The 25,981-nt window shown below is 38.1% G+C and overlaps 1 protein-coding gene across 4 annotated transcripts in view; it reads left to right on the top strand.

Moving 5' to 3' along the window:
- Positions 1-25,981, top strand: part of AKAP6 (A-kinase anchoring protein 6) — a 233,361-nt gene that overhangs the window by 36,914 nt on the left and 170,466 nt on the right. For all 4 annotated transcript variants that reach the window (XM_065635372.1, XM_065635371.1, XM_065635373.1 and 1 more), the window contains 2 exons: positions 1,781-2,032; positions 7,634-9,421. In XM_065635372.1, the coding sequence (XP_065491444.1) occupies positions 1,781-2,032; positions 7,634-9,421 (2,040 nt within the window). The remainder of the gene's footprint in view (positions 1-1,780; positions 2,033-7,633; positions 9,422-25,981) is intronic.

Genomic DNA, 25,981 nt, shown 5'->3' with positions numbered 1-25,981 from the left:
GTCCATTTGCTCACCTGGAAGTGTGGGGATATTTGAAGCCCTGAGAACTTGCACCCTACGTGTTGCCAGGCCAGGCCTGTGTGTTTTGTACTTGCAAACACAGATTCTGGTTGTCACAACAAAGGGACTGAGGATATAGGGGAAGAGATGCTGCCTCTCATTCATGGCAGCCCCAAAACCCTGCTCGTTGAAACTCCAACATTTTGTGTCCATCTCTGGCATTTCTGAGAGCTGCTCCTGCAGGGGACTTGATTTATCTGTCAGTGCTTTATTAAAATGAATAACTACTGATAGTACTCAGCCATAATAGTTTCTCAAGGGCTATTATCATACTGTCATACTAAAATTATTTAATATTAACTAGGGATTTCATTTTTTGTTTAATTTGTTACATATATATAATTACATATTCAGTAATTTGGCTTTGCTTTCAGACTGAAGATGTCAAATCTGAACTGATAAAAGTTACTGTACTGTATTATTAATTTTGATAGAATCAGCTTTACTGATTTTCTTGTTATTCTGCTGCTGTACAAAACCACAAGAATATCATCAGACGTAAGGTTTCATTGTAATTGTCTGATAGAATCATTTTGATAGGAAATTTGAAATGAATCAAAATTATGTTGTTTATTCTCATTTTTATTGACATTGTGCATATACTACCCTTTACCTGAGAAGTTAATCGCTGAAGGTTTGAATTAAAATAATTTGTATTGCTGTGGTAGTTTTTGTTTTGTTTTAAGGAACTAAGTGTTGGATTTAAAATCTGCTATCAAGTCACTTTAAAAAATATGTCACAGACGTAGGAAAAAAAATTCTAGCTCCAGTGCAATGTTTTGCCAGTATTTTAATCATATTTCCTTACTTGTTTATAACATGCTTTTTTACACAGTTTTTAAAGGGAATTTTTATAACGCAGTATTGTTTGCTCACTAGCATATGCCTAAAGATTCTTTAGTCTTGTGACTTAACCTTTCACAAAGAAAATTAAGACTAGATTGTAAAGAATTTACCCTGTATGCAGCACAGTTTAGAAATCTGGAACATTAATTGTTAAATTTGGAGGATACCACGCCATAAGAACCTCAGTTTTACAACCTGGTAACTTACATTTTCTTTTCTGCTTTCTCAACACAACTGTTCACAGTTTGTCTCCTTTCCCTCTTTCTGCTTCTCCACCCATCTTGTTCTGTTCAATTTTGAGTCTAGAACAAGACCATGAAAAACTGGTGCCCTCTCATCACAGCAATCAGCAATGCATGTCAGAAATGGGTTATCTACATGGAGTCTAGCCCAGACTTTTGTGCTACTTGGCTATAGAGGGTAGATTAAAAGGTAAATTCTGTCCAAAAGAATTTTGTTGATGATGCCACAGATTGGATTCTTTGCATTTTATCTGGGGGCAGGGGAGAGGAAGGAGAGAGGGAGTCTGTTCGTGGCAATCTTATCACTTTCATTCCTATTGCTGTCTTCTAGGATGTCACTGTACAGTGTAAGTTTTCTGCTTCTGATTCATGTGATCTTGTGCCATCCTTCTGTTTTGTATGCTGTCTGTGCACTTACTGAGCAGTCCTGCCAAACAGGACAGCTGCTGGTTCAGTTGCTGTAGCGTTGCCATAAATTTAAAAAAAACCCAAACCCTAGATGTATTAATTACGTTACCCTTTCTCACTGAGATAATCTATTCTGTGTTTAATAAAAAGTAGATGAAAAGTAGAGCTGATCTATGCAAAGACCATGCCTGTAGCTAAATATCTACTTTATTTTTCTATTACAGGATATTTGTGAAGATATATCTGATCACGTTGAACAAATTCATGCTCTACTAGAGACTGAGTTTTCCCTGAAGCTTCTGTCTTACTCTGTCAACGTGATAGTCGATATCCACACAGTACAACTACTCTGGCACCAGCTGCGTGTTTCTGTTCTGGTTCTGAGGGAGCGTATTCTCCAGGGACTGCAAGACGCCAATGGAAACTACACCAGGCAGGCTGATATTCTGCAAGCATTTTCTGAAGAGACTAAGGAGGTATAGTAAATAAATTCAGTTTTGAGGATTTCATCTGTAGTTGAAGCATTTCATCCTGGTTGCACATATAAAATTGCTAGGATGACAATTTTAAGGACAGCTTACTTGTCTTCTACATATTTTGCTATTTTTGTGGTTTAAGTGTCTTCAGCTGATAACCAAATTAAAGCAGGTACTTTAAGGTCAACTTTCAGAAATGTCATGACAGTAGCTAGCAGGGTTTTCTCCTGATTGAAATATTTTTTCATAAAGGATTGGAAACACTTGTAGAGGTGCATCTGGTCCAAAGTCCTTGCTCTGGTCATTCGTGAATTTAAGGTTCATAGCCAATTCAAAAATCAATTTTTACGTGCAGTGAATACTTTCATGGAAAGCTTAGACATTTCCCTTCTTGTATACATGAACCTGAAGCTTACACAATATTATCCAAACCTTTACAGTCTAGGTCCTTATTTCTCCGCTTCTCATTGGGTTTTATATTTATCTTTGGCACAACAGAGTGGGTGGTCCTGAAATCAGTGCTCAGATATGCCCAGGCCCACCTTCCACACCCTCTCTTCCTGATGTGGACATACCTGGTGCTTCAGATTGGGTTTCTGCTTTGCTGTTGCTGGGAAACCTTCTCTGGCAAGTCTGAAGGAAATCCACACTTGCATGAATATCCAGAGTGGGGAATTAGAGCAAAGTCATTATTTTATGACATAAGCATGGTGATTTCAAGTCATAAGGAGGGGGCAGATTCAGATAGGAAGAAACAGGAAATGTCCCATCTGGATCTGATTACAACTGCTAAAAAAAACATTCCTCCAATACAGGGGAGGACTGACTGGGGAACGACAGATTATTTTTCAGTGGGGAAAAAGCATGTTGCCAGATAGGTTTATATGGTAATAAAAAAGACAAAATATCCTGACATGATTCTTTTCTTCCAGCCCAACTAAAACATAAATAATTTTTTTATAAAATTAATGGCTAGCAATAGCAGAGACACAATATTAATATCAAGTTTCTGCTCTAATGCTTGAACAGATTCCCAGAAATTGCTCTGCAGCTTTTAACTTTCAGGTATTTATTCAAGCTTTTCATCGGGTATAATGGTAGTGGCTTTATTTCACAAAAACAAATAAATAAATAACATGTAATGTAAAGACAATTTTATCTACTCCTATCTACCTTTTTTTTTTTTGGCATTTCCCCCACATCCTTTCCCAGGCCGGACTACATTGTGGGACTAATAAGTGCCTTGTGATTATCTATTAGGGATTTTCATGCATATGTGAAAAGGCTGAGCCAACCTAGAAACTTTTGCCCATACAAATAAGCCTTCCTTGGAGAACCATTCTGCTACTTTTCAGTACTCCTTGGGGATCATGAACCAGGAATAACAGCTTATGTTTTCCTCCTGAGACTGAGAAGTCATCTGGTTTGAAATGAATAGAAGGAAACTTTTACACACAGCCAAAATTTCTCATTTGGAATTCACTACCATAGGACACTTAGAAGTGAAATGAAGTTCAAAAAAATGTGTGAAAACTAAGCAAAGATAGGAGGAATTTTAACTTCCAGATGAGGAAGTCCATATGCTGCTCATTGGTAGAAGCTGGGAATGTGAGTAGAAACGTTGTGTATGGAAGGGTCATGTATGTATACCCATATCTTACAGCTCAGCTAGCAGAAAATGTTTAGATACTGGGAAATTCGATCTGAACCCATACAGCAACTGTTATGCTTTTCTGTAGTCCTCGAACCGATCATTTCACAAAATGTTTGGCTCGCTCCTGAAGTCAGCTGTCTTCTGTGTAATGGTGAAGAGCAGCTTTGGCTGCCAATGTTAACTGAGGACCTCTATGGAAGAAGTGACCTGCCAAGGTTTCTTTCGTATTCAGTGAGACAGTCTTGTCTTGTTAATATTCCCTACTCTCTCAGTTCATAGACTGCACAGTCAATCACAGCGAGTTCTGGTTTTGGCTAGGACAGAAACAATTCTTTCAGTAAATATTCCTTTCACTTAAGTTTCTTTCCAGTAAATGCACTTTCTGAAGTTGACTATATTTTTTCAGTCAGTGTCTGCTTCCAGAATTGATAACACTTGATGTTTACAGTTGTTACTGAGGTAACAGTAGGAATGGTATGCAGAAAGGCCTATGTTTATACTTATCCCTATAGAAACCAAGGTCACTGATAAATCTCTTCTGTTCTACAAGTGAAAGGGCATAAAAGTGTTGCACCTGTGGGGAGTAGCAGACAGAACAGGTGACCAAAAATTGTCCAAAAAATAATCCATCCCATACATGTCATAGTCAGTTTAAAGCCGAGCAATGAGAGGGGTCACGCTCACTTCTTTCATTGCTGACATCCTTGAAGGACTCTACCTGTTCTCCTGACTCCGATCCCAACCCATGCATTCTGGACTCCAGTTCTCGTCTGCTGCTGAGTCCAGTCTGGGTCTTCCTGGCTCCTGCCCTGTAGAGTCTGTGGTGCTCGCCATAGCGGAGTGCAGTTCTGTGATCATCACCAGGGCAGCTCAATATTGGTTTTGTATATTTTTTTCATTATTGCTATTATTATACTCTTTATCATTGTTATTATTTTAGTAGAGCTATTTTTAATTTTCCAACCCATAAGTCTCTCTCCCTTTTCTACTTTCCCTTCTGGGAAGAGAGCATCTGTCGTTGGTTTGATTATCAGCCCAGCCTTAAACGGTGACACAGCCAACAGTCCTGCCTGGGCTATATTTACACTGTGGCTGTAAACAAAAATAAATGTGCAGCAGCCAGCCTTAACATAATAAACATGGATAATACAGGTAGAGTAGCTACTAAATCCTGCAAGCCTACAGCACAGGCTGTACGGGTTGGGTTAGGAAGCCAGCTCATTGACTGGGCAGGCAGTGACTGTGCTTGGGGCTATTTCAACAGTGCCGTACTGAATAAGATGCCAGCAGGAAAGGGCACAAAAAGTTTCATGGCTTGAAGGAGACAGAGGAACCAGTGAGGCAAGCTGCTTGCCATGGCGGAGTTGCCAAATTAAGAAAATGCTTTTTAAAATAAAAATCTTTGGAGAGTTAAGATTTTGAAGGACCATTTCTTCTTCAGAAATTGCCCAGAGATAGATAAGAAGAAAAATGAGTTCCATGCAGCCTGACTTCTGTAAAGCTGAACCTAACCTGTGAGTTTTATTTCACAATTGATAAAGCCAGGAAATAGGGAAAGGTTCAGTATCAGGCTATGTTAAAATATAGTGAATATTGATGTTCCCAAACAATTGATTAAGTCACAAAAGAAATATCTTACAAATTAACTCAGCTCATCTGAAAGAGTGAAAAAAATGCAGAATTTAACTATTATAAATATAAATACAAGAAAGTATTAGAAACAGCCTACAGAGCTTTACAGGAAGCATTACCATGTAAAAAGGGACAAATTTTTTGAACTAAGGTATTCCTATTGGTAGCCATGCAAATAACTGAATGTAATATTCTTCTGAAATAAAAAGAATAATAAAAACCTGGTAATACTGGCATTAAATAATGCTCTTCTGAAGCACATATGTAAGGCACTGCTTGGAAAATGACCAAGCAAGATTGTTTAATGCATGTGATTGTAAATTTCACTAGTGTTAATAAACACATTTTTAAGAGATGAAGGAATGGAGCTCATTACTCAGGAGAAATGAAGGCCCTAAGGGCCTTGGAAAGGGTTTTGATTTATATATGCTTTTACAGTTTGTAATCTTTTCCTGAGATGAGAGGGAAAATGCAGCTGTAATACTGATCATTGCTTAGTCATTGTTTTCCTTAAAAAATGCAGCTCCAAAATATAAATTTGACAGATTTATAGAAACTTCCTCTTTTAATTCTGAACTATTGACAATGTACAATTTGTGGCATAGGTTCTACATCTGGATAGAATGTGCTGAATAAAATATATTTTCAGTGTCCAAGATTATGGTTGATAAATAACTTTCTAATCAATCTTTTCTATATATAACATTTTTAGCCGGAGGATTTTTTTACTTTGACTAATGCAGGTGGAGTGGACAGAGTACAGGGCTCAAACTTTATATAATGCTTATATAATGTTCTCTAAACATATGTTTATAGAAGATAGAAAACAGTAGCCTTCTTTATTGAGACTATTGTTGTCCAGACCAAAATCCAGGCAGTTTATTGTAAGATGAAGAGATTGTGGGGTTATTGCACTTTCTTCAGGCATGATGTCTAAGGTCCTTAAACTATGGGTTCAGGCAGTGTAGTGAGACAAGCTGTTCTAGACAATAATTCAGACCTATTGTGGATACTAAAGAGTTTGCTTTAAAAAACTCTATGAAAACCAAACCTGGGAAAAAATGACTAGTATACTGATTTAAACACCTAAAGCTAGAATCTTAAAATATGAGTTTCTGCCCTTGATGATGTTTTTTAAACAGTTTCTGTAAGCACTTAGGCTAATGTTGGCTTTTTTATTTTAAATTCTACTTTTTCATTTTCTTTTGTCTAGTTGACATGCTCTGCCAATTTCTCTTGTTCTAGACAGTTTCATGGAGCCCCTGAAGATATACACAAGTGCGAATAAAAACAGAAATTGTTTCAGAATTATTTGATTCTCAGTTCAGGTTTCACGTTACATGCTGGGATCTGGAAACAGATGAGGCCTGCCTGCATGTTAGAACATTAAATCATCTAGTAAAATATGCTTATAAACTGTTGACTAAACATAATTTTTCTGTGATTGTTGTATATCAGGCTGGTTTAGGAGCTTAATGTGGATGGATTTTTTCAGTGTCCTTCAAATAACTCACCAAAATATTTATAAACATTGATTTGACTTTGATCTTAAAATCTTTTTGCCACTTGAGATGGTCTCCTCTGGCTATGTTTGTGTTTCTGAGGTTGAAGGACTTCAACTGAGAAGATACTGACAAGGGGACATGGCAGGCCAGATGTTTAGGATTCACGGCTATAGTTTCTTTTCCTTGAGCTATTCTCCATTTGTGCTCCAAATATCCAGCAGATAAATCCTCAGTTGATAATACTACCAGAAAAAAAAAAAGGTGAAATGCAGTTAGCAACCTCTGTCTCCTAAATAGAGGAAGAAATGTCTGTCATTGCTAGATAATGCTTGGCAAAATAACATTCTGGAGATCAACTGAAAGATCCTAGAGCAGCATGGATTTCTGAGAACAAAAGATTAACAAGGTGGCTGATATACTCAGCAGTCCTCAAGATCCTCTCCCTCCTGTTTGAGGTAGTTAGTATGGGACATACTATGAGTCTGCTGTATGGAATTTCTGAGTACCCCCTACAGTATAAATAGCACTGAAAGCAGAATTTGAGGAGAATACCAGCAGAAAAGTGAGGTGCTATTTTTAGGTAACTTGGAGCACCAGACTGAAACTAAGCATTTTTCAGTTTACTGCCCTTTTTAATTCCCAAATACTTTAGAATGGTTTGCTCATCTACAGAGTACTGCAAAAACAGTCAGGTCAATGATGAATGCTTTTCTAGGTGTGAGACAGTGAAACATAGAAGCTTGTTACTTTGTGTGTGCTGCATATGAAAACTGATCTTCTAAAAAAGTACCATTTCTTTGTCTGTTTCAGGACCGTCTTGACTCTTTAACTGAAGTTGATGATTCTGGACAGCTAACCATCAAATGTTCTCAAAATTACCTGTCACTGGATTGTGGTATTACTGCATTTGAACTATCTGACTACAGTCCTAGTGAGGATTTGCTTGGTGCTCTGGATGATATGACCTCCAGCCAAGGGAAATTAAAATCATTTGAATCCTGGAACTACAGTGAGATGGATAAGGACTTTCCAGGACTTATCAGAAGTGTGGGTTTACTTGCAGTAGCAACGGATTCCATTGCTTCCCAGTGTAATGAAGCATTAAATGAGAAAGAAACCCTCATACCTCTTTCAGCAGAAGATGGAGAAGAAAGCAAAGACAGGAAAGCACCACCTGAGCTCTCACTAGTATCTCCTTCCGTGAACTCCTCTCTCTCTAAAGGTCCCTGCTCTGAAGATGGTGTTTTACCTACTGACAGCAAACCAGTTTCCACAGTAGAAAAACCAGAATGCAATCTTCCACAGCACATTGGTGAAAAAATCAAATACTCTCACTGTGAAAACTCAACTCCTAAGAGATCCATAAGAGACTGCTTTAACTATAATGAAGACTCCCCTACGCAGCCTACATTGCCAAAAAGAGGTCTATTTCTGAAAGATGACGTGTTTAAAGATTATATGGAAACCAATGATTTAAAAAGGCAAATCTCTCAGATAGTTAAAAATGAAATTAGTAGAAGTACACCCTCATTGTTAGATCCACCAGACAGGTCCAAGCTTTGCCTAGCTTTACAGTCACCCTACACTAACAGTCCATCTGCAGTTAGTCAGTCATATGATTGCTTAAATAAAATAGGTGATAGAAATCTGGAGTACCCAATAAATAATCACTTGAAGGACAGTTCCATAAGTCTAGGGAAGTCTACTTTCTACACCTGTAAAGAAAAATCAAAGCACAAAAAGTCTCATGATACTCCTGAGAAAGTGAAAGCTGACAGAACACCTGGAGGTATGTGTAAAACAGCTCCACCAACACAAGTCAAAAAAAGAGGACGTTCTTCTCTACAGAATGGAATTACTTCTCATAACTCTCAGTTTCTGGAGGAGACAGAAACAGATTCTTCTGTATCATCAGATTCTTGTAACCAGAAAGACCCAAACGGGCAATCACAAGGTAAAACTGAGCCTTTTAGTTCACCAACACGTAGCCAAAGGAGCGCTTCCTCAGCTGGTTCTGAGCTTACCAACTCATCGCCTCTTCTACTGCGAAGAAAGAATAACAGAAGCCTCTCCTCAACACCAAGCTATACTCAGAAAAACAGTAAAGATGGTGAGGTCTGGTATGGATCTGATGAATATTTAGCACTCCCTTCACATCTCAAACAGACTGAAGTATTAGCTTTAAAACTAGAAAATCTGACAAAGTTGCTGCCCCAAAAACCCAGAAGAGAAACCATTCAAAACATTGATGACTGGGAGCTGTCAGAAATGAATTCAGATTCAGAAATGTATCCAACATACCAAACAAAAAAGTACAAAAAAGTGGGTAGAATTTCACCAAGCTCTTCCAGTGATATAGTATCCTCCTTGGGTGACAGTATTGAATCTGGGCCTCTCAGTGATATTCTGTCTGATGAAGATCTTTGTATGCCTGTATCTTGCATTAAAAAATACATTGAAGAAAAGTCCGAAAGGACTGCTGTCACTCAGCCCACTGAGAATGAGACTTCTGCCTCAAATAAATCAGCTTTAATTCACCAACTAATGCAAGATATACAACATCAAGAGAATTATGAAACCATATGGGAAAAAATTGAGGTAAGGCAATAATCTTGTGTTCTTCTGCTGTGTTCTTGATAAGCCTACATATGGGGATGGATCTGTGAGCAGGGGTGGAGTTGCTTTCTTGTTTTCTTTTAACAATGAAAATAGTCTCAGTGACTGTTGGAAGTAGAGAACAGCAAATATCATTGTAACTATAATAGACTGCAATGAACTTTAACTAACTATGCACAATTTGCCTATACCATGTTACTTACACCAACGCTTTTAAACTTGGCAAAACATTATTTTGTTAATCGAGCTTCTCTTTGCTAATATCAGTTACATGATAAGTTATTTTTGGATGAAGCGAAAGATAAACATTGGAAAATCAGGGATCTTTATTGTATTTGAATGAAGTTATACTTAAAATCACCTGTCTGTTTTCTTCATATTTTTAGTCCAAGAATAGAGGAATCATTTACTTGATTCCTGTCATATCAAGTATAATAACCACATTTTTTTCAATCAGTTCTCTTCCCTTTCAGTGATTAATTTCCCTCCAGTGTTGGTAGAACTAAGCATAATATCTCTTTTCTTCCCCTCTGTTCCCCTCTGTTCCCCTCTGTTCTCCTTTTCCTTTTCCTTTTCCTTTCACTTTTTATTTTCTTGTTTTCTTTTCTTTTTAATTTAAATAATCCTTCATAAATAATGGCAATTTAAGAGTGCAATATACTATTGCATTAAACTTCAGGTGAGATAGGATTTCATTCTTGGCTTCTGGTGTCACTTCTTCAGAAGTAACTCTTTATAAAGTTGAGTAGTTAACACTGTGAGAGATTTTTTCAAAAAAAAAAAAAACTTTGGAAAGGGAGATGAATTTGAAAGAATAATCAAATAAGGACCTAGCCATCTCAATAATATAATAATTACCTTAAATTCATAGTAATATTTATTTTTTCAGTTTTCTGATAGGTTTGTCTTCCTGGCCATTGTAGAGGAGAGCTCTCCTATTCAGAACATTTCATGTCCATCCTCAATATAGTTTAGTAAAATGGCTGTCAGAAAAGAAAGCTCCATCTTTACTAGATTTCAAAACCTTTAAAATTCATGAAATTTGCATTAAAGGGTGCTCTTGCCATCTAAATGCTAAATCTGGTATCTGCATTATCTTCTGTGTCATCAAGCTCTGTAATAGCTAAGAAAAAAGGACTTTGTTTTATAACTTCAGTAAATGCTTCTTACAATGCATGATTCCGATAACTTTTGGAGACATTGGAAGTATTATGACTAGTAGAAAAGTAGTCGAGCTAGAGATGTTTGAGTATAAAGTCAGGGTAGAAAACACGAAGAGAAATTTCTTCTTAGAGGAGGGAGCAGCAGCTGTCAGCCTTGAGAGAGTCAGCTCTGAAGGGTAGCACTTAATGATTTGAGTTGTTCCTTCCATCCTGATGGCTGGGATTCATCTTCCAGACTCTGAGGAAAGAACCGTTCCCATAAGTGCAAGCTGTTTCTGTGCTTAAGTTTACATACTGTTGAAAATTAGCCCAGATGAAGCTGACAGATACAGAGCCCTTCATTCTATGCAAGCAACAAATCCCATCAAAGCTGCTTGTGAATATGTAAGATGCTGTCTCTCAGATGCTACTACAAGAGCCTGTTTAAGGAATGGAACTGTTGAGTGTCTAGGGACCAACTCCCTCCAGTAGGTGCTGACTGGCACCCTTTTGGCAAGAAGCAGGTGGTAGAGAAACTTTTTGCATCACTCTCTCAAATTATCATGTTTACTCTTCTCAGACTTTTTGTAAAGGTAATTCTCTTTTTGGGGGTCATCTGTCTTGGTGTGATTCCCTGCAACTGCAGTTCAGTCCTGCCATGATGGAGGAGTAAGAAGCAGCTGTAGGAACTGGCTGCAGTTTTAAACACCCGCTTCGTCTCCATACCCAGCCTCTCCTCACCTCCTCTGGAGAGTGCATTGAGCTCCTGACAGCAGTTAAAGGTAGTTAACTGATCTCTGACCAGAATAAACCCTTCTAGCTAGTGATTACAGTTGCCACTCTTGTCCTTGAGGATCTTTGCTACCGCTGATGCTGCTTTTTCTACAATTTCTCAATGTTCCTGGTTGTGATGAAAGTTTGGGAAATATTGATCATGCAGTTTGAAAATAATCTTATGAAGTATGTTGTGGGAAGAGGCTCAGAGTAGAAGAAGGGTTTTAAAGAGAAAGAAGACCAGTTGCAAAGAGCACTGCTAGGGAGATAGTTCGGTGATCCAACCCCTTGAAAGTAGCACACAAGGAAGTCTAAAATTTATTTCATGCAGAAAGATGTATGCTAGCTACACTAAATGGCTTGAAAATGTACTTCGTGAATGGTGAATAAAAATAATCAAGAGAAAAGTTTTGAAATATTTTGCCAAGAAATTGTAATATTATAATATTTTAAAGAAATAGAAGGCTTTGCCAAGTTTTTCCATTATTGCTAGTAATTACATCTTTTTCTTGTAAGACTAGTTAAAGAACCAATATTTCAATACAAGAGCTCTTACCAAGGTAAATCTTACCTCAGTAACACTATGGTGTCTTGCTGAGGTACTTTAATTTGACATAAGTAATAGAAAAATAGAAAATCCCACCCTTACATGATGTTATGAATTATTATAAACAAAATCTAACTAAAAAATATCATACTTACATTACATTTCTTTAAACAGAGTATGAAAAGTGTGCCATTGCTTGTTTAATTATTGTCATTTGCCATTTACATTAACTCTGTTATTTAATAAGAAATCTCCAACTCAAAAACTAGTTTCCTAATTGCATGAATATATGTCTTAGCAATAAGTCAATACTGCTTTGGTTAGTGGTAGTTTTGTGCTAAAGAAGTCAGATCTGAAATGAGAACTTAACTAAGGATGGAAGAAGCATGTTCATGCCCATTAGTAATCCAGTTACAGTGCTGAAAATGTCTAGTCTAATATATTTTATTTATTGAGACTGTAAAACAAAACTAAAATAACACTTCATTTTGGGATAATAACATCTTATAAACAACTGGCAGCCTCAAGATCATTCAAAGTCATATTTTTGCTATGTAATAGGGCAAACAAGGAAGTTCCAGTATTTTATCATCAGAGGAATAATTTTGAATTTGTGTAAGTCTGGTAATATCTTGATAATAAACATTTTGTTTAACATATGCTAAAGCATTTATTGGAAGACTTATTAATTTCTCAGTTATATGGAGGACAGTCATATGCTGATAAAATGTAGTTTTTCATACCTGCAAATTATGCAGATGTCCTTGCAGTATTACCATGCTGTTAATCTATATGTCTGCCTATAAACAGAATTCTGCTTGACTGGTCCATTTGCTGTTCTTAACACATAGGATCACTTCCTTGCTTTGCAATAAATATTGCATACTTTTACCAACTTCTCCCTTGCACTGCCGCTAATTCTTTGTCACATGCTTCTTATGAACCTCCATTCTGGGGTACACAACAATTTCTGTGGCAGTTCCTTGTATGTTTCAGGAATCGCTTTTTGGAATTAAATGTGAGAATGAGCAATACCAAATTCTGAATGTTCCTGTTCTTGTTAAAGTATAGCTCAGCTTTTAGTAGCTATGTGAAATGGATTTTTAGAATGCAGATTAAGCTTTGTAGTTTCTGTTATACAAACCAGAGGAGAAAAAGATATAACAACATCATTCTCACAGGTAAAGTCAATAGAGTTCTTTTCTGTAAGATGTTCAATTGTCACTTCCCATTTGTAACACTAGGATTCCATAGTATCAGTTTCAGGTTCTTTAAGGTTTACTTTCTATGAGAAAGCAAAGTTATAATTGAATTCCCCCCTCCCCCCATTTTTATGTGCAAACTGAAAAAAATTATCCTAGACTGATATAATGACAATGCATTTTCAATTGTCTTATGTGAATAAAATAATAATGACAATAAAAACCTTATTCAGGCAGTTTTATCTCCTTATCTAGAAAGCAATACTAGATAGACTACACTGGCGTCCTTGTGCTTTAATCTGTGGTCATTGATAATCCCATCTACCTGATTTTTTGAGGGCAAGACGCTCTGTTTTAATGAAGGTGTGCTCGCTTTGCAGGCCTCAGGGTTAATTGTATGGAGCAAATTGTCAGTTTTTCCTGTTATACAGATTTATAGCTTGTTTAATCACAGGCTCCATTTCTGTTAAGAGGCAGCTGAATTTCCTCTGCAAGAAGCAATTTGATATCTATTGATCCCATCTTTTTAGCTTATCACATTGCATCTATTTGCTCTCAACTCAATTGACTCTGTATTTTGTCTGGGGAGCCCAGTCAGCCTTGGCACTGGTTTCCCACTTTCTTGATGTGCTGAGGGAATAAAATAATGTTGCCCTGCATGTTTTTCTGCTGTGGTTTAGAGCATTTCCCAGGAATCCTTCAGCAAAGAGTTGGATGAAAGATTTTGCTGCCTTCCAGGACCCAGTCAGGGACCTTCTCTCCCTCATACAACCATTTATCACCTCTAAACCCAAGATGCCTCAGAGGACCAGAGATTAAAGACCCTTTTTCCAGACTCTAGTAGTAACAGGAATAGTTGTCCTGTCTAGGAGGAACTATGGATCGGTGCAGTCTACAAAGGAGAGTGCAACATCAGAGCTAAACCTGTTAGTGTGACAAATAGCTTGTGTGTTTGGGTGGGAATGATTTGCATTTTTAGAGGGTGGTCTTGAAAGGTGACTAAATAGTAGGCTTCTGCAAATGGTTAATGGACTTGGTAGAGCAAGTTCATATAGGAGATAGGGCTAGGAGTTCATCTGGGCAGCGGAGAGCCAGTTGGTTAGAAAATATTTGGAGAACTGAAACAAAGGGGAAAGAATTTGTGTTGTTTAGATTGAAAAGGGACAGAGTGGCTCATGGGCAGAGAATGGACTAAAAACACACTGGTACAGTTAAGGTAGAAGGTTCATTGCTTTCGGGGAAGCAAAGTTTATTTCTGTTTGGAGGTGGTTTTCATAACTGGGGGGAAAAACACGCGTAGAGGACAAATGGAGTTTGCAGTGTGGCGCTGAGATAGTGAAAAACTAATAGGAACTGATAATGCTGATGGGGCTTGGTAACCAAGAAGAAACACAGAACCAAAATCAGTAATGACAGAACAGGTGGAAAATGCAAAGGTAATCATCAGGGAACAGGACTGGCTTATTTTGGATTACCAGATAAAGGATTTTTCAAGTGTTGTGGTGCTCCCCTCAGCCCTCTTGCTTTCAGAAATGCAGTGTTTCTAATACTGACCCTCTAAAAATAAATGGATTGTGTATTTTTCCTAATAGATAGCATGCTTGCCAAAGTTTGTTCACCTCTGAGTCTCACTTATACTGCATCATACAGCTTAGTTTGAAATAGTGCTCTTAGTTGATGACCACTTTTTAAAAAGCAATAAGAGCAAGAGATACCAGATCCAAAAATTCCTTGGCAACTCTGCAGTTTTCTCAGCTATGTTGCTGCTTTGTGCAGCATAATTGAAAATGTCACTTCACATTTTGTACTGAAAGTCAAGTTTGGGCTTTGTCGGTTTGAGTCTGATGATACACCCCTGCTTTGAAAGCCCATCCCTCAGTTTTCAAGCTGGTTGAACTATTATTAAGCAGTAATGTAGTACAGATATGGAACTCTCACTTTTACTCAGAAAAATACTTCTTTACTAGAAGATATTATTGAAACACAGTGAACCCTCTGTTTCTGCAGAACACTTAGTTCCTAACAGTTTGCTTGAATTTTAAACAGCTCCTTCAAGTACATTCACTTTTCTTTGGCATTTGCTTTACCACAAATAGTCTGAGCAAGTTTGTCACCAGCAATCTTTGCAAAAACAGCAACTTCCACATAAACTGTACAAATTCTGAATTTGTAACTGACTGCAGGAAATATGCGTCCTTAATGAAATACATCTATTGTGAAGCATATGTGTGTTCAGGAATGTTTGAATTTCCAATATAAAGACCTCAGAATGACTTGGCAGTGAACAGTTTTAGACCTGGGTATTTTACATTCAGTGTTTGGCTAGTCATTCCCAATAACTGGGGAGGATGGAAGTGGGGGGTGGGGGGGCAGTGGTGAGGGAGAGAGAGAAAAAATCTGCTCACAAATAATTTTAATAGCATTGACTTGAGGGTATATTTTTACTAGTGTTTAGAACTGATTGTAAGGGATATGTCTACATTGTCTACATCCCATGTTTGGCCCACATCTGATGTGAGACCTCTGGCTGCAAAAATGTTCCCAATTCTCTCTTGTTGTGTACATAGTTGGACACTACATCTCAGCGTAGGGGTGGCTATGAACAGCTTAGAGGAATGGAAGAACGGCTGCTTTTGCCTCCATTAATCCATGAGCCCTCCTCTTCTGTTCTAATGCAGTCCCTTGGATCAGCTTTAAGTGACCATTTGCTTCACAACCCAGAGTCATTTCTTAGTCATCTGTACCCCAACCTAGCCACAAGCCTGCAGCAGAGACATCCACTTTATTTACCTGTGAACTGGAAACTTTCTAGAAATTTGCCAAGGATTATTTCTTACCTTCTGGATCTTTGCTAATAGGCAAAAGGGTGCAGCAGAGCTGAAGATGGAGAGAGGGAACAGTTAAGACTGCAAGAAGCCGATTACCTCACTCTGCAGCAAAGGACAGGTGGAAGGCAAATTCTAGGTGCCAGGTAACCTATCTGGAAAGCCAATAGAGCCTCCAGATTTAAGAGGAACATAGTGATAACTCGAAGAAGTAATCGGTATTGACTTTAAGATAATCTTATGATTGACTGTTCACTGCTTTTGGTTCTCTCAAGGTAGAGAAAGGCACTAAGCAACCATTAAAACAGGTTTAGAAGCTTTCAATTACAGCACTAGCTTTCAAAACACAAACCAAAAAAGTCAAATTGCAATATGGGAATTTACTTCAAGGTGCATATGGTGTTTTAAGAGGGATATTGTTGTGTTCAGGGCTGAATCACATATAACTCCTGTCTTATAGGGAGCAGGTACTGGGGAGAGGGTTGGTTGTTTGCGAAGAATTTGAGATAACTTCTGAGCTACCTTGTAAACTAGTTACTCTGTTGATTTTAGGGCTCCTTGAAGTGCCACCACTATTAAACAGAAAACTATTGAATTTAAAATTGTGTTTTTTCACGTTCCCTTGAATATGTTAAATATGGGAGCATGAGAGAGAATGTTCCTCACTTTATATTTCCAGAGTGACATGCCTTTCCCAACAGTTTAAGGTCTAGCTGTTCTGTTACATAATATACTTAGGCTCTTGGATACTTATGTTTTATGTATCTTCTGCAAGGAAGTACAGGATATTCCAGAAAGATACAGTATATCAAAATCACCATGCTCTATTCTAAATATTTAATTATTTAAATAATACATTGCTACTAACTTCTACCAAAATCAAATTCCAGTCTATCTCCTGTTGTTAATGCATCATTACCTTAAAATGTGTACATGCTGGAGATGAGTCAGAGGAACAGAAATGTTCGAGGGTCTAGAGAGGATTAACCTGAAAAGAAAGATCAAGTCCACTTATGTAAGATTATTGCATAACTTCTCAAAATATGTTCATCTTTTTCTTCTTGTGTATCTTTATATGTTTTGACAGCGACTGGTTTTCATTCCTTCATCCTTTCCAGTATGTTATGATCAGGAATGAAACATTAAATCATGCTGACTCTTAAATCATAGTTGTTATCATTAGGCATCAGAGTGAATATAATGTCTGGTAAATATGGACAGGAAACTGTCTCTCAGAGGCTTGTTTCAGACTGTATGTTTACACAGGCATTTATTATAAAAGTTATCTTGAAAGCAACCAGAAAGGCAAAAAATTGTTTTCTCCCCCTCGCTTTACATTTTGGAGTACACATGATAATCCTCGCGAACAGCTGAGAGGTCCTTAGCAAATCAAATTGGAATCTTATCTGAATATTCCTTTATTGTTAGTAAAGATTTATTTTAAAAGCTGTTTCTCATGTGAGTCAAGTAAGGTTACCAGAACAAGGACTAGATTTGCCTCTGGTTTCCCTTGGACAATTTTTGGAAACTCTCCAGGCTGACAGAGGGAGAACAAACAAGCAAACAGATTTTTGGTAATAGACAGTGTAGATGTTCAAGTCACAGTAACTTAATATTACTGATTGGTTTTTCTCTACTGATGCAGCATCTGACTACATGAATGTTTCCTCATCGTGCTGTACAAGACTAAAGACACACGAGGCAATTTAAAATGTAAATACTGCTGCACTATTAGCAGCAACTGAACCGTAGCAGCTAGCGTAGAATTGGCTCAGGAAAGCCCAAACTAGGGTCAAGCTCATCTAGGCACTGTAGTGCATATCTCCTACAGCTCTGTTGAGATACAGAAAACCAACAAAAAAGTAGTAAATTCCTTAGAAACAACAAAGCTTCTAGGGTTAAAAATAAACAATAAGAAGACAAAAGAAAAAAGACAAGAGATTGGTTTTATTTCATTCTGTAAACATATCCAAATTTTGGGATGCAAAAAGTCAGAATTAGGGTCTAAAGAGGGTGTAAAGGAATGCCCACTAGAAACCACCGAAAAAAAGAAACTATCTAAAAGGGAAGATAAGTTAATTAGAAGGCAAAAGAAAAGCGATTAGTGGAAGAACTAATAGTGACAATATTTCTTTGGAGACTGCAGGTGTACAAGAATCAAATGTATAACAGGAGGTTAAATTAGAAAAATAGAGTAATAATAATGGAATAAAGAGGTAGGGAATCTCAGTCTCTCATAGCTCCTGCCATATTTAGTGAATAGTGGCAATCACCATTTTCCCTGTTCTTCAACTCAGAAATCTTAACTGCAAAACAAGTTCATGGGTCAAAGAATGATAATATCTCTCGTGAGGTGACAGACGACTTCCAACTAATTAGCCTTGACTAACAGGAAATGCTAACATTAACAGTCTGATTTTGAGAGGGAATCGTGGTTATTATATCTTAAGTCATATCAATGATACAGCAGAGGTCAATGTGTTTGGCAGTTACCCCCAAGCAATCAGCATCTTTTCTAGTTTAGTAAAAAGTGGTTTTTTGCTTCAGTTTGGAAAACTTTTAGACGTGGTGATATATCGCCATCTTGAGGTCAAAACTTGTTACTGTGCGTATTTTACGGAAGTGTTGTTCAATTTGCTTCTCAAACGAACGAGACACAACTTGACACACATTGCTGTTAGAAATTCAGAGATTAAATAAACCATAAACTAGAATCTTTCATCCCTATGAAGATCTTTTTTGTTTTAGTGTAGTATAGTCTCCAATAATTTTTGCAACGTTTTTTATTCCAGCATATTGAATGTTGACACACTGTTCTGATTTTGAAAAGTAGTGGCATGTCTATGCGTCTGCAAAAAATTTAGAGATGCTGTCCCCCTGAAAATATAACTACCATTTTAATTATTATTTAGAGAACGATAGTCATATTATTTAAATAAGTACCATTTAATCCTGCTTTGTGACCATCAGGCCAAGAATATAGTGGCTTTCTTCCTTTATCTATCACTTACTGGTTAACTTAGTGAAAATGTCATGTAAAAATAATGATTTTTGTGTTTGCTTAAAAGGCACTGAAAATCCTGTGGGATTAATTCTGTGCCATGGGGTAAATGTATACAATTTGGCTAATTTAATTGTTTAAACGTGATTTGTTCTTCGCTTGGGAAAATATAAAAGTTTTGGAAGTACATAAATGTTTAATCGACATTACGCCATAGGGCCACCCTGATTTCAGGCTACAGGAGGAACTATGGTGCATGTATATCAAATGCATCTTTCAAGGAATTAAATGCTGGGGCATGAGGTTCATTTCTAGCATCTATGAAATCAAAGAGTAAAGAAATGTTGGGACCAGTCAAGGGAGGTGCCAGCACAGCTCCAATGGAGTGTCCTCCAGTGCTGCCCAGTGCACATCCAAGGAAGCAGCTGACCAGTGGCGGAAATAGCAGCTGCATCAGGGCGTTCTAACTCCAGACTCCAGTCCATTATCTGAAGCCCAAATACTCAGGGTATGCAAACCAAGGAATGATGATCATCCATAATTGTCTATTTTTCCAGAGCAGAATAAAGCTGTATACTAATATATTACAGAGGCTATTATATGGAAAAGTTGCAAATGAGAATTAGTTTGTCCTTTGGATGCAGTTCAGCTCGTAGTCAATACATACAATAGCTGTAAAACAATCTGAAAATAAGGTATGTTGCCAAGAAAACATTTAAAATAATTATATGAAGAGGCAATGCAGTACTTCCAAGTACCTTTACATCAATAGTTATATTGGCAGCATTTTTAGAAAAAGCACATCAGACAACTAGCTTCACTGAAAGCAGAGATACTGATTATAGACTCACATTAGCCACAAAGTTTGGATCAAGGTTGCTGCATAACAAACACTTCATACTGAAAGAAAGGGGATGGTTCTGATCAGGAGATTTGATTTTAGGTTGATCTATAGAATAAATAATAAATTTGCACTTATGAACACCAGATCCTGAAGTAACTTCTAGATTTTCTGTTCATGTTTGGAGTTGCTCAGAATGGACAGATAAATAAATTTGGGACTGTGAAATAGATGTGAATATACTGCAGCATTGTGTCACTATTGTTTAGACAGGACGTAGCAACTCATTTTTGTGCCTGGCATTTTTACCAAAGAGAGGCCTCTCTCCTGCACTGTGCTCAGGGTCTCTTCAGAATCCAGACTCTCCTTCCAGCCGCTGCTGGAGAGCTGAAGTCCCCCTTTCTGGGAGTTACCAGCATCATCTTTCTCGGCCCAGGCAGGTTTATTTGTTGTTCTTGTCCTTCCCTTGATAGATCACTGGCTACAAATTTCCGGAGACATTGTGTCCGTAACTTGCTCCCTGGTTTACCAGCTGAGTGAAACAAGTGATCTAAAAACATTCACATCTCTTAGCTGATCTCTAGATATGACAGGTCTGTGACTTAGGCAGTATCACAAGAGGTTATAATATAAAAGGGCCTCAGTTTAGAATATTTGATGCTGTCATACATAAGAGAAACTTAAAACCCGTCCTGTACTAGAAGACATTTTGGGTACGTTTCTTTATTACCTAGCTGCTGCTTAGACATATTGGATTTTATGTAGAGAAGAAATGCCTCAGAAAAGAAGTTATTTTGAGAGTAGTGAAAGCTTCTGTGGGATATGACCAATAACAGGCATCGCTCTTTGTGAACACATATATTTTCAGAAACAACATGTTCAACCCTAGTAGTGTGATGAACTTTGAAGACCAGATTTGGATGATCATTCAGAAGTTGTTCCATTACTCAGCACTCACAATATCACAGTCGCTGACTGTTCCGCTTTTAACTCTAAGAGCTTTGGCCTGCCTGTTTTAATTGCAATGACCCAAAGAACATCACACTTTTTTTTTTTAATTGAATAAAAAGAAGTGTCTTGTCCTTTGTTTCTATTTCCTCCTCTTTTGTTTTCCTCCCTGTTTATGGCCCATTTCCTTATTGTCTGTTCTTCCTGTTTCTCCCTCATTTTCAGGGCTCTTGGTATACTTTAACTCCTGTGTTCTCCTTCCTGCTGCTTATACAGTTCACTCCGTAGTTTCAATATTGTTTCCTCAGGAAACTTCCCAGTCAAGCTCAAAATTTCCCACAGACTAGGAATGCTGCATGAGATCAATGCTAGAAACATCTGAATACAGATTCACACTGCAGAGATTTTCTGACGAAATTCAGTACTGATTGGAACAGTGGAAAATATTTACTTCTTTAACCAATATACCCGTATCTGCAGTGGTTATAAAACTTATTTCTGTAAAAGTGGTGGGGGGTTTGTCAATATTGCTTCTGTCAGTTTGAGAGGATGCTTTAGCTGCTTGGCACAGTGGTGTTTTCCAGGCGGTGTGAGGCGTCTCCACGAGAGGGCTGGCGCAGGCTGCGCTCCAGCAGGCACCTTTACTCCGAGCCCAGGCTGCAGCTTGGGCTGTGCCGCCGCCATCCAGTCACTGTGACCTCGCGTGGAACTTGAACAATTTGAAATATTGCCTCGAAAATAACTAAGATTCAAATTCTTATGTTTGATAACTTAGGAGGCAGATAAGAAAAATTATTTTCTGTCATCTAGAATGTGAAGGCATACATAAAACTTTTCTTTACAAAGAAGGATATGTTCATTTACTTATTTATTTGATTCCCAGGAGTGCTTTGAATCTCCCACCATTTTTGGGATACAGCACTGGCCTCCTATATTTTTTCGGCATGAATTCTGTCCTCACCTGAACGAATGTAGGAGGCCTAAAACCTTACCTGGCTTAGTGCCTGTTAACATTACATCTCAGGTAGAAAGCACGGCCATGTCAGTGTGAGAAGAGATCAGTAGCCATTTTGTATGCCCGGCATTATTGCCATCAGAGCAGATGGCATCTCTGGAGGTTTACAGACAATCCATATTGCTGTTAAGTTCGTACCAGATGATTCTTTAAATGATGGATGAATCCAACAGTCTTCCCTTTTCTCCTCCCTTCTCTCCACTAGTTCTCTCTACTATTGAACACTTTCAAAGTCACAATGATGCTGGCTTTCCTGTGCTACTATATGACATTCATATTGATTATAAGTTTCAAATAGCAATGGTAGTTCTTGTAAACAGAAAGTGGACTTTACCTTGAGCAAAAGGTAAAACAAGGCGTAGGGTAAAGAATGAATTATGTCTGTGGCATCATAGAAAAGTTTAAGTAACCTACAGAGATACATTTAGGAATGATTCTTAATATTCAGATTAGTATAACCTTCTCTTTGCCTGTAATAGAAGCAGAAATAAAGTCAACAGTCCCCTGGGGACAGTGAACTTTTATGGCAGAATCAGGTTCACTGTCTTCAAATATAGTTATTTTTAATGGATTGAAAAGTAAGACTTTGCACGTTTCCCTGTACCATACTTTTTAAGCCTATCTTAGCTTTATGGTTGTGGGTCTTCTAACTAGAAAGCTTTAGGGAACTAAGAACTTCTTAAAAATATTATCTGCTGTTTCTGCTCCAGGGAGAATACAGTGTGGAAAAAGTTTGGAAATGTTAGCAAAATTTATTGATTTAGTGGTGGATCAAAAGGTCCACAAATATTAAGATCAAGAGTATCCTATTATCGGCTTTTAGGGAGAAAGCTAGAACTGAGTTAATTTGTAGTGCTTTCCTTGGCTTGTAAAAAGTGTGTTTTGTTGTCCTCACTGTTTTAAGACTAGAAGTACTCTCAGCTCTACAGTGAAATCTCCCTGAAATGTTGAGATATGTCTGTGTGGCTCTGCTTGTTATAACTCTATGTTTTTATAGATTAATTCTTCTGGTTTTCCAGCATCAGAACACATCCTGGGGATTCTAAAGCTAGGAAAAGTCATAAGCCAGTGAACATCCTGTGCTACCGCTTTCCATTCTGTAACCATATAAATCACGACCAATTAGATAGATGTCCATTAGGGAAAATACATTAAATGGTCATTTATAATTCTGTGTGTGGTAGTTGGGCACAAAGCCCAGAGCTGGCATTTGTTAAAGATTTGTGTAACTTCACAGTCTTAAAAAATGCTCAACTAAACAGTATGTAGTAGAAGACGAAGATGTGTCTTTACACAGATGCCCACTAAGAAAACGATCTAATCTTTGTCTTTTCCCTGTTTGGAGGAACGTTTAAGTCACACACACTGATACGCTGGGATTATTGGGTAAACGTGATACTTCTTTAGTAGAAAGCTGCTAAGTTCTGTTTCTGAAGTGTTTGTGAATGGATGTATTCTGAACTGCATATTAAGTATTGCCATCCTACTAATGTGTTTGGTCAGTTTTGTGCTTCTGCGAGGTCATTGTCTGCCACAGAATCTTGACAATATCACATAAAGAATATTTTCCATTGTGGCATCTTGGTTCCTTGGGGATCTCTAACATCTGCACTGCTAATAGTTTTATTGTTGCCTCTGGGTCTAGCTCCAATTAAATTGACCGTGGCAGTTTGTTGCAGCCTCATCCTCTTGAGTACCTGGATTTCTTTGACTTACCTTTGCCTATGAAGAAAGTGCACTTTTATCCTTGTGAAAATAAAGTCCATGGGCAGAAATATGTGCCTCCTGAGACTAATATGCAAGTCTTTTTGTGGTTAGACAAAGGGTTTTCTTAATGCATTCTGTGATAGAAGTGCCCTTAGAGCCAGCCCATCCTTATACACAGACCCCTCTGTGAGCTCGGTCTTTTTGTAAATTGGGAACAAACTTTACAACACTGTCTCCTTGCAACAAAATTGGACATTCATTTTTAAGCATACAGCCTCATAACCAATTCTTTTAAGAAGAGAACTCCCTTTGTGTAATAAAAGGGAAGGTGGAGAGAAAAAAAGGTCTGGGGTAGTGATTTAACAAGCACTGCTGTCTGGTGCTTCCACACTGAGGTTTGTGGAGTACAGTAGACCATCCACTGTCACTTTTAACTACCATGGCAGATGATTTTAGGATGTTTGCATTTAATACTTTCGTGCTTTTCTTTTATTCTGATTTTAATCTTAGATCAAGTCATTAGTAGGGCTTTGTACTTTTACAAATGCAATGACCAGAAGTGTCTTAAGTACAAGCCAGCATGCATGTTAAATGGAAGTGTTAGACTAATAAACTGAGCAATGCTAATACTGCACAGCTTAAAATTACAAGCCAAAAGGTATTGAAATAATTTTGCTACCTGTGCCATGTAGAAAGAGTAAATCTGAGATTTTTTTTTTCCATAAAAAGCTAAACCAAAATTTGTCTAGGATGAGGGCCATAAAACTCTTCATAATGGCATTAACTGGATACAGTCATATCTTTGGTGTTTTATGGTGTAATTTTGGCAATGTTAATGCTAGCTTCCTTAAGTGCACATATCCAGATTCCCCATCTAAAGGAAGCTCACATCAAGAATGTACTAAAAACATGTAAGTTACTACTGCTTTTAGTTTACAAAAAACCCCCAAACAAACAAACAAAGCTACATTTTTAATATAGTAAAATTTCCATGTTAGTCTGTTTCCATTCTTAAATGTGATCTAATAAAAGCTGGATTTGTGAAGTGATAGCTGCAGCTGAGATGGAAACTTCCTCCTTTCCCATTCCATTCAATTAATGAAAGCTGAACTTCAAAGTCTAAATGAGATCATTTGAAGTGCTAAAATTATTGAACACCAGAGCTGTTTACTTTCCTATTCGACCAAAAAAAGAGAGAGCTTGTAATGTAAAAGTAAAATTGAACCACTGAAATAAAGTTAGGAAACTTTAACAGTTCTAGTGCAAGGAGTGGTGTTGGCTTAGTGGAGAGGCATTTGTGCATAATTTTAAGTGACTCACTCAATAGTCTCACTTTGTTTTTCATGACTGTGGCAGTAAAAGCTTTTCTGGGAGGTCTTAGTTATGTGCTATTCAGAAAACTGCAATCCAGTGAGAATATGTCTGAGCAAGACCCTTGACAAACTAAAAGAGTATGTGGGGATATCATCAGGGACTGAAGTCTTTCTACAGTATCATAAACACTTATGTAGTTATCACTAGTTTTGTAGTTGTTATCAGAAGTTTTTAAGTTGATCAACTGCTCGTTATTTAGAAACAGCCCCGCAATTTCTCATGGGCTCTACTTTTGACCATGAGCATTAGCTGGGCCAGCAGCTCCAGGGGAGCATGTAGCTAGGGTCAGTGGGTACCAAAAGTCCTTTGATTGACTCATTTGACGGCAGTAAGCATCAGTCTTGTTGTCTGCTCCACACACTAGGAAGTGAGGAGTTAATGGATATCTATTGCTAAAGGAGGTCAGTCTTTGGCCAAGGATGGGGTGAGCTTCTGAAGCTCAGTGGGAAAGCGCAGGAGGGGACTGAGGAAGCTGGAGACACAGGGTGTGAGGAACTCTGGGGCTGTGCCCAGAGGCAGGAGCAGGTGCAGGTAGTGAGCACTGGGGTGTGCTGAACCATCCTCATGAGTAGGGAGGCATATGCGAACAGGATCCAGCAAGACAACAAAGAGGAATAGAGCCAGGCACAAGCTGCTTGGGATGCCAAAGACTGCTTATTTCTGTGTTCGTTTTAAGTATTTAATTTTCTGACACACACTTGGGTTAGTCAGAAGACACACAGTCTCATTAAATGTAATGAATTGCATGTGAGACTTGTTCATCTGACCACCTCTGTAGGCCTCGCCACCATGCTCCAGGGTTTCCCATTCTGGCAGCACAGCTCTGCAGCTGCCCCCCCACATGCCGGGCACAGCCAGGCGGCCTGACCCAGGATCCTCCGACCAGCTGTGCTGGGCGTGGGGAGCCCTACAGCCTTCTGCAGCAGCCAGGGGATCTGTGCCTTTTGCATTCCTTTATATTTAACAGAAGAAGGGCGGGAGGCACACTGCCAGGTTCCCCCTTCCTCAGCCCGATATCCACGTGTGCCTCTGGCCTCAGAGTGGATGCACCCCTGCCCTTTTGGGTGATGCAGCGAGTTCTCATATCTTCTGACCAAAAAAAAAAAAAAAAAAAAGGAGTGTTCTGGTCATTAATTGGGAATATTTTGTTAAATCCCATCAAATGT

Source organism: Caloenas nicobarica, chromosome 5 (assembly GCF_036013445.1).
Source record: "Caloenas nicobarica isolate bCalNic1 chromosome 5, bCalNic1.hap1, whole genome shotgun sequence".
In the NCBI taxonomy this organism is placed as follows: domain Eukaryota; kingdom Metazoa; phylum Chordata; class Aves; order Columbiformes; family Columbidae; genus Caloenas; species Caloenas nicobarica.
Note: the sequence above shows the minus strand (reverse complement) of the source record. Positions and strands in the feature narration are given on the sequence as shown.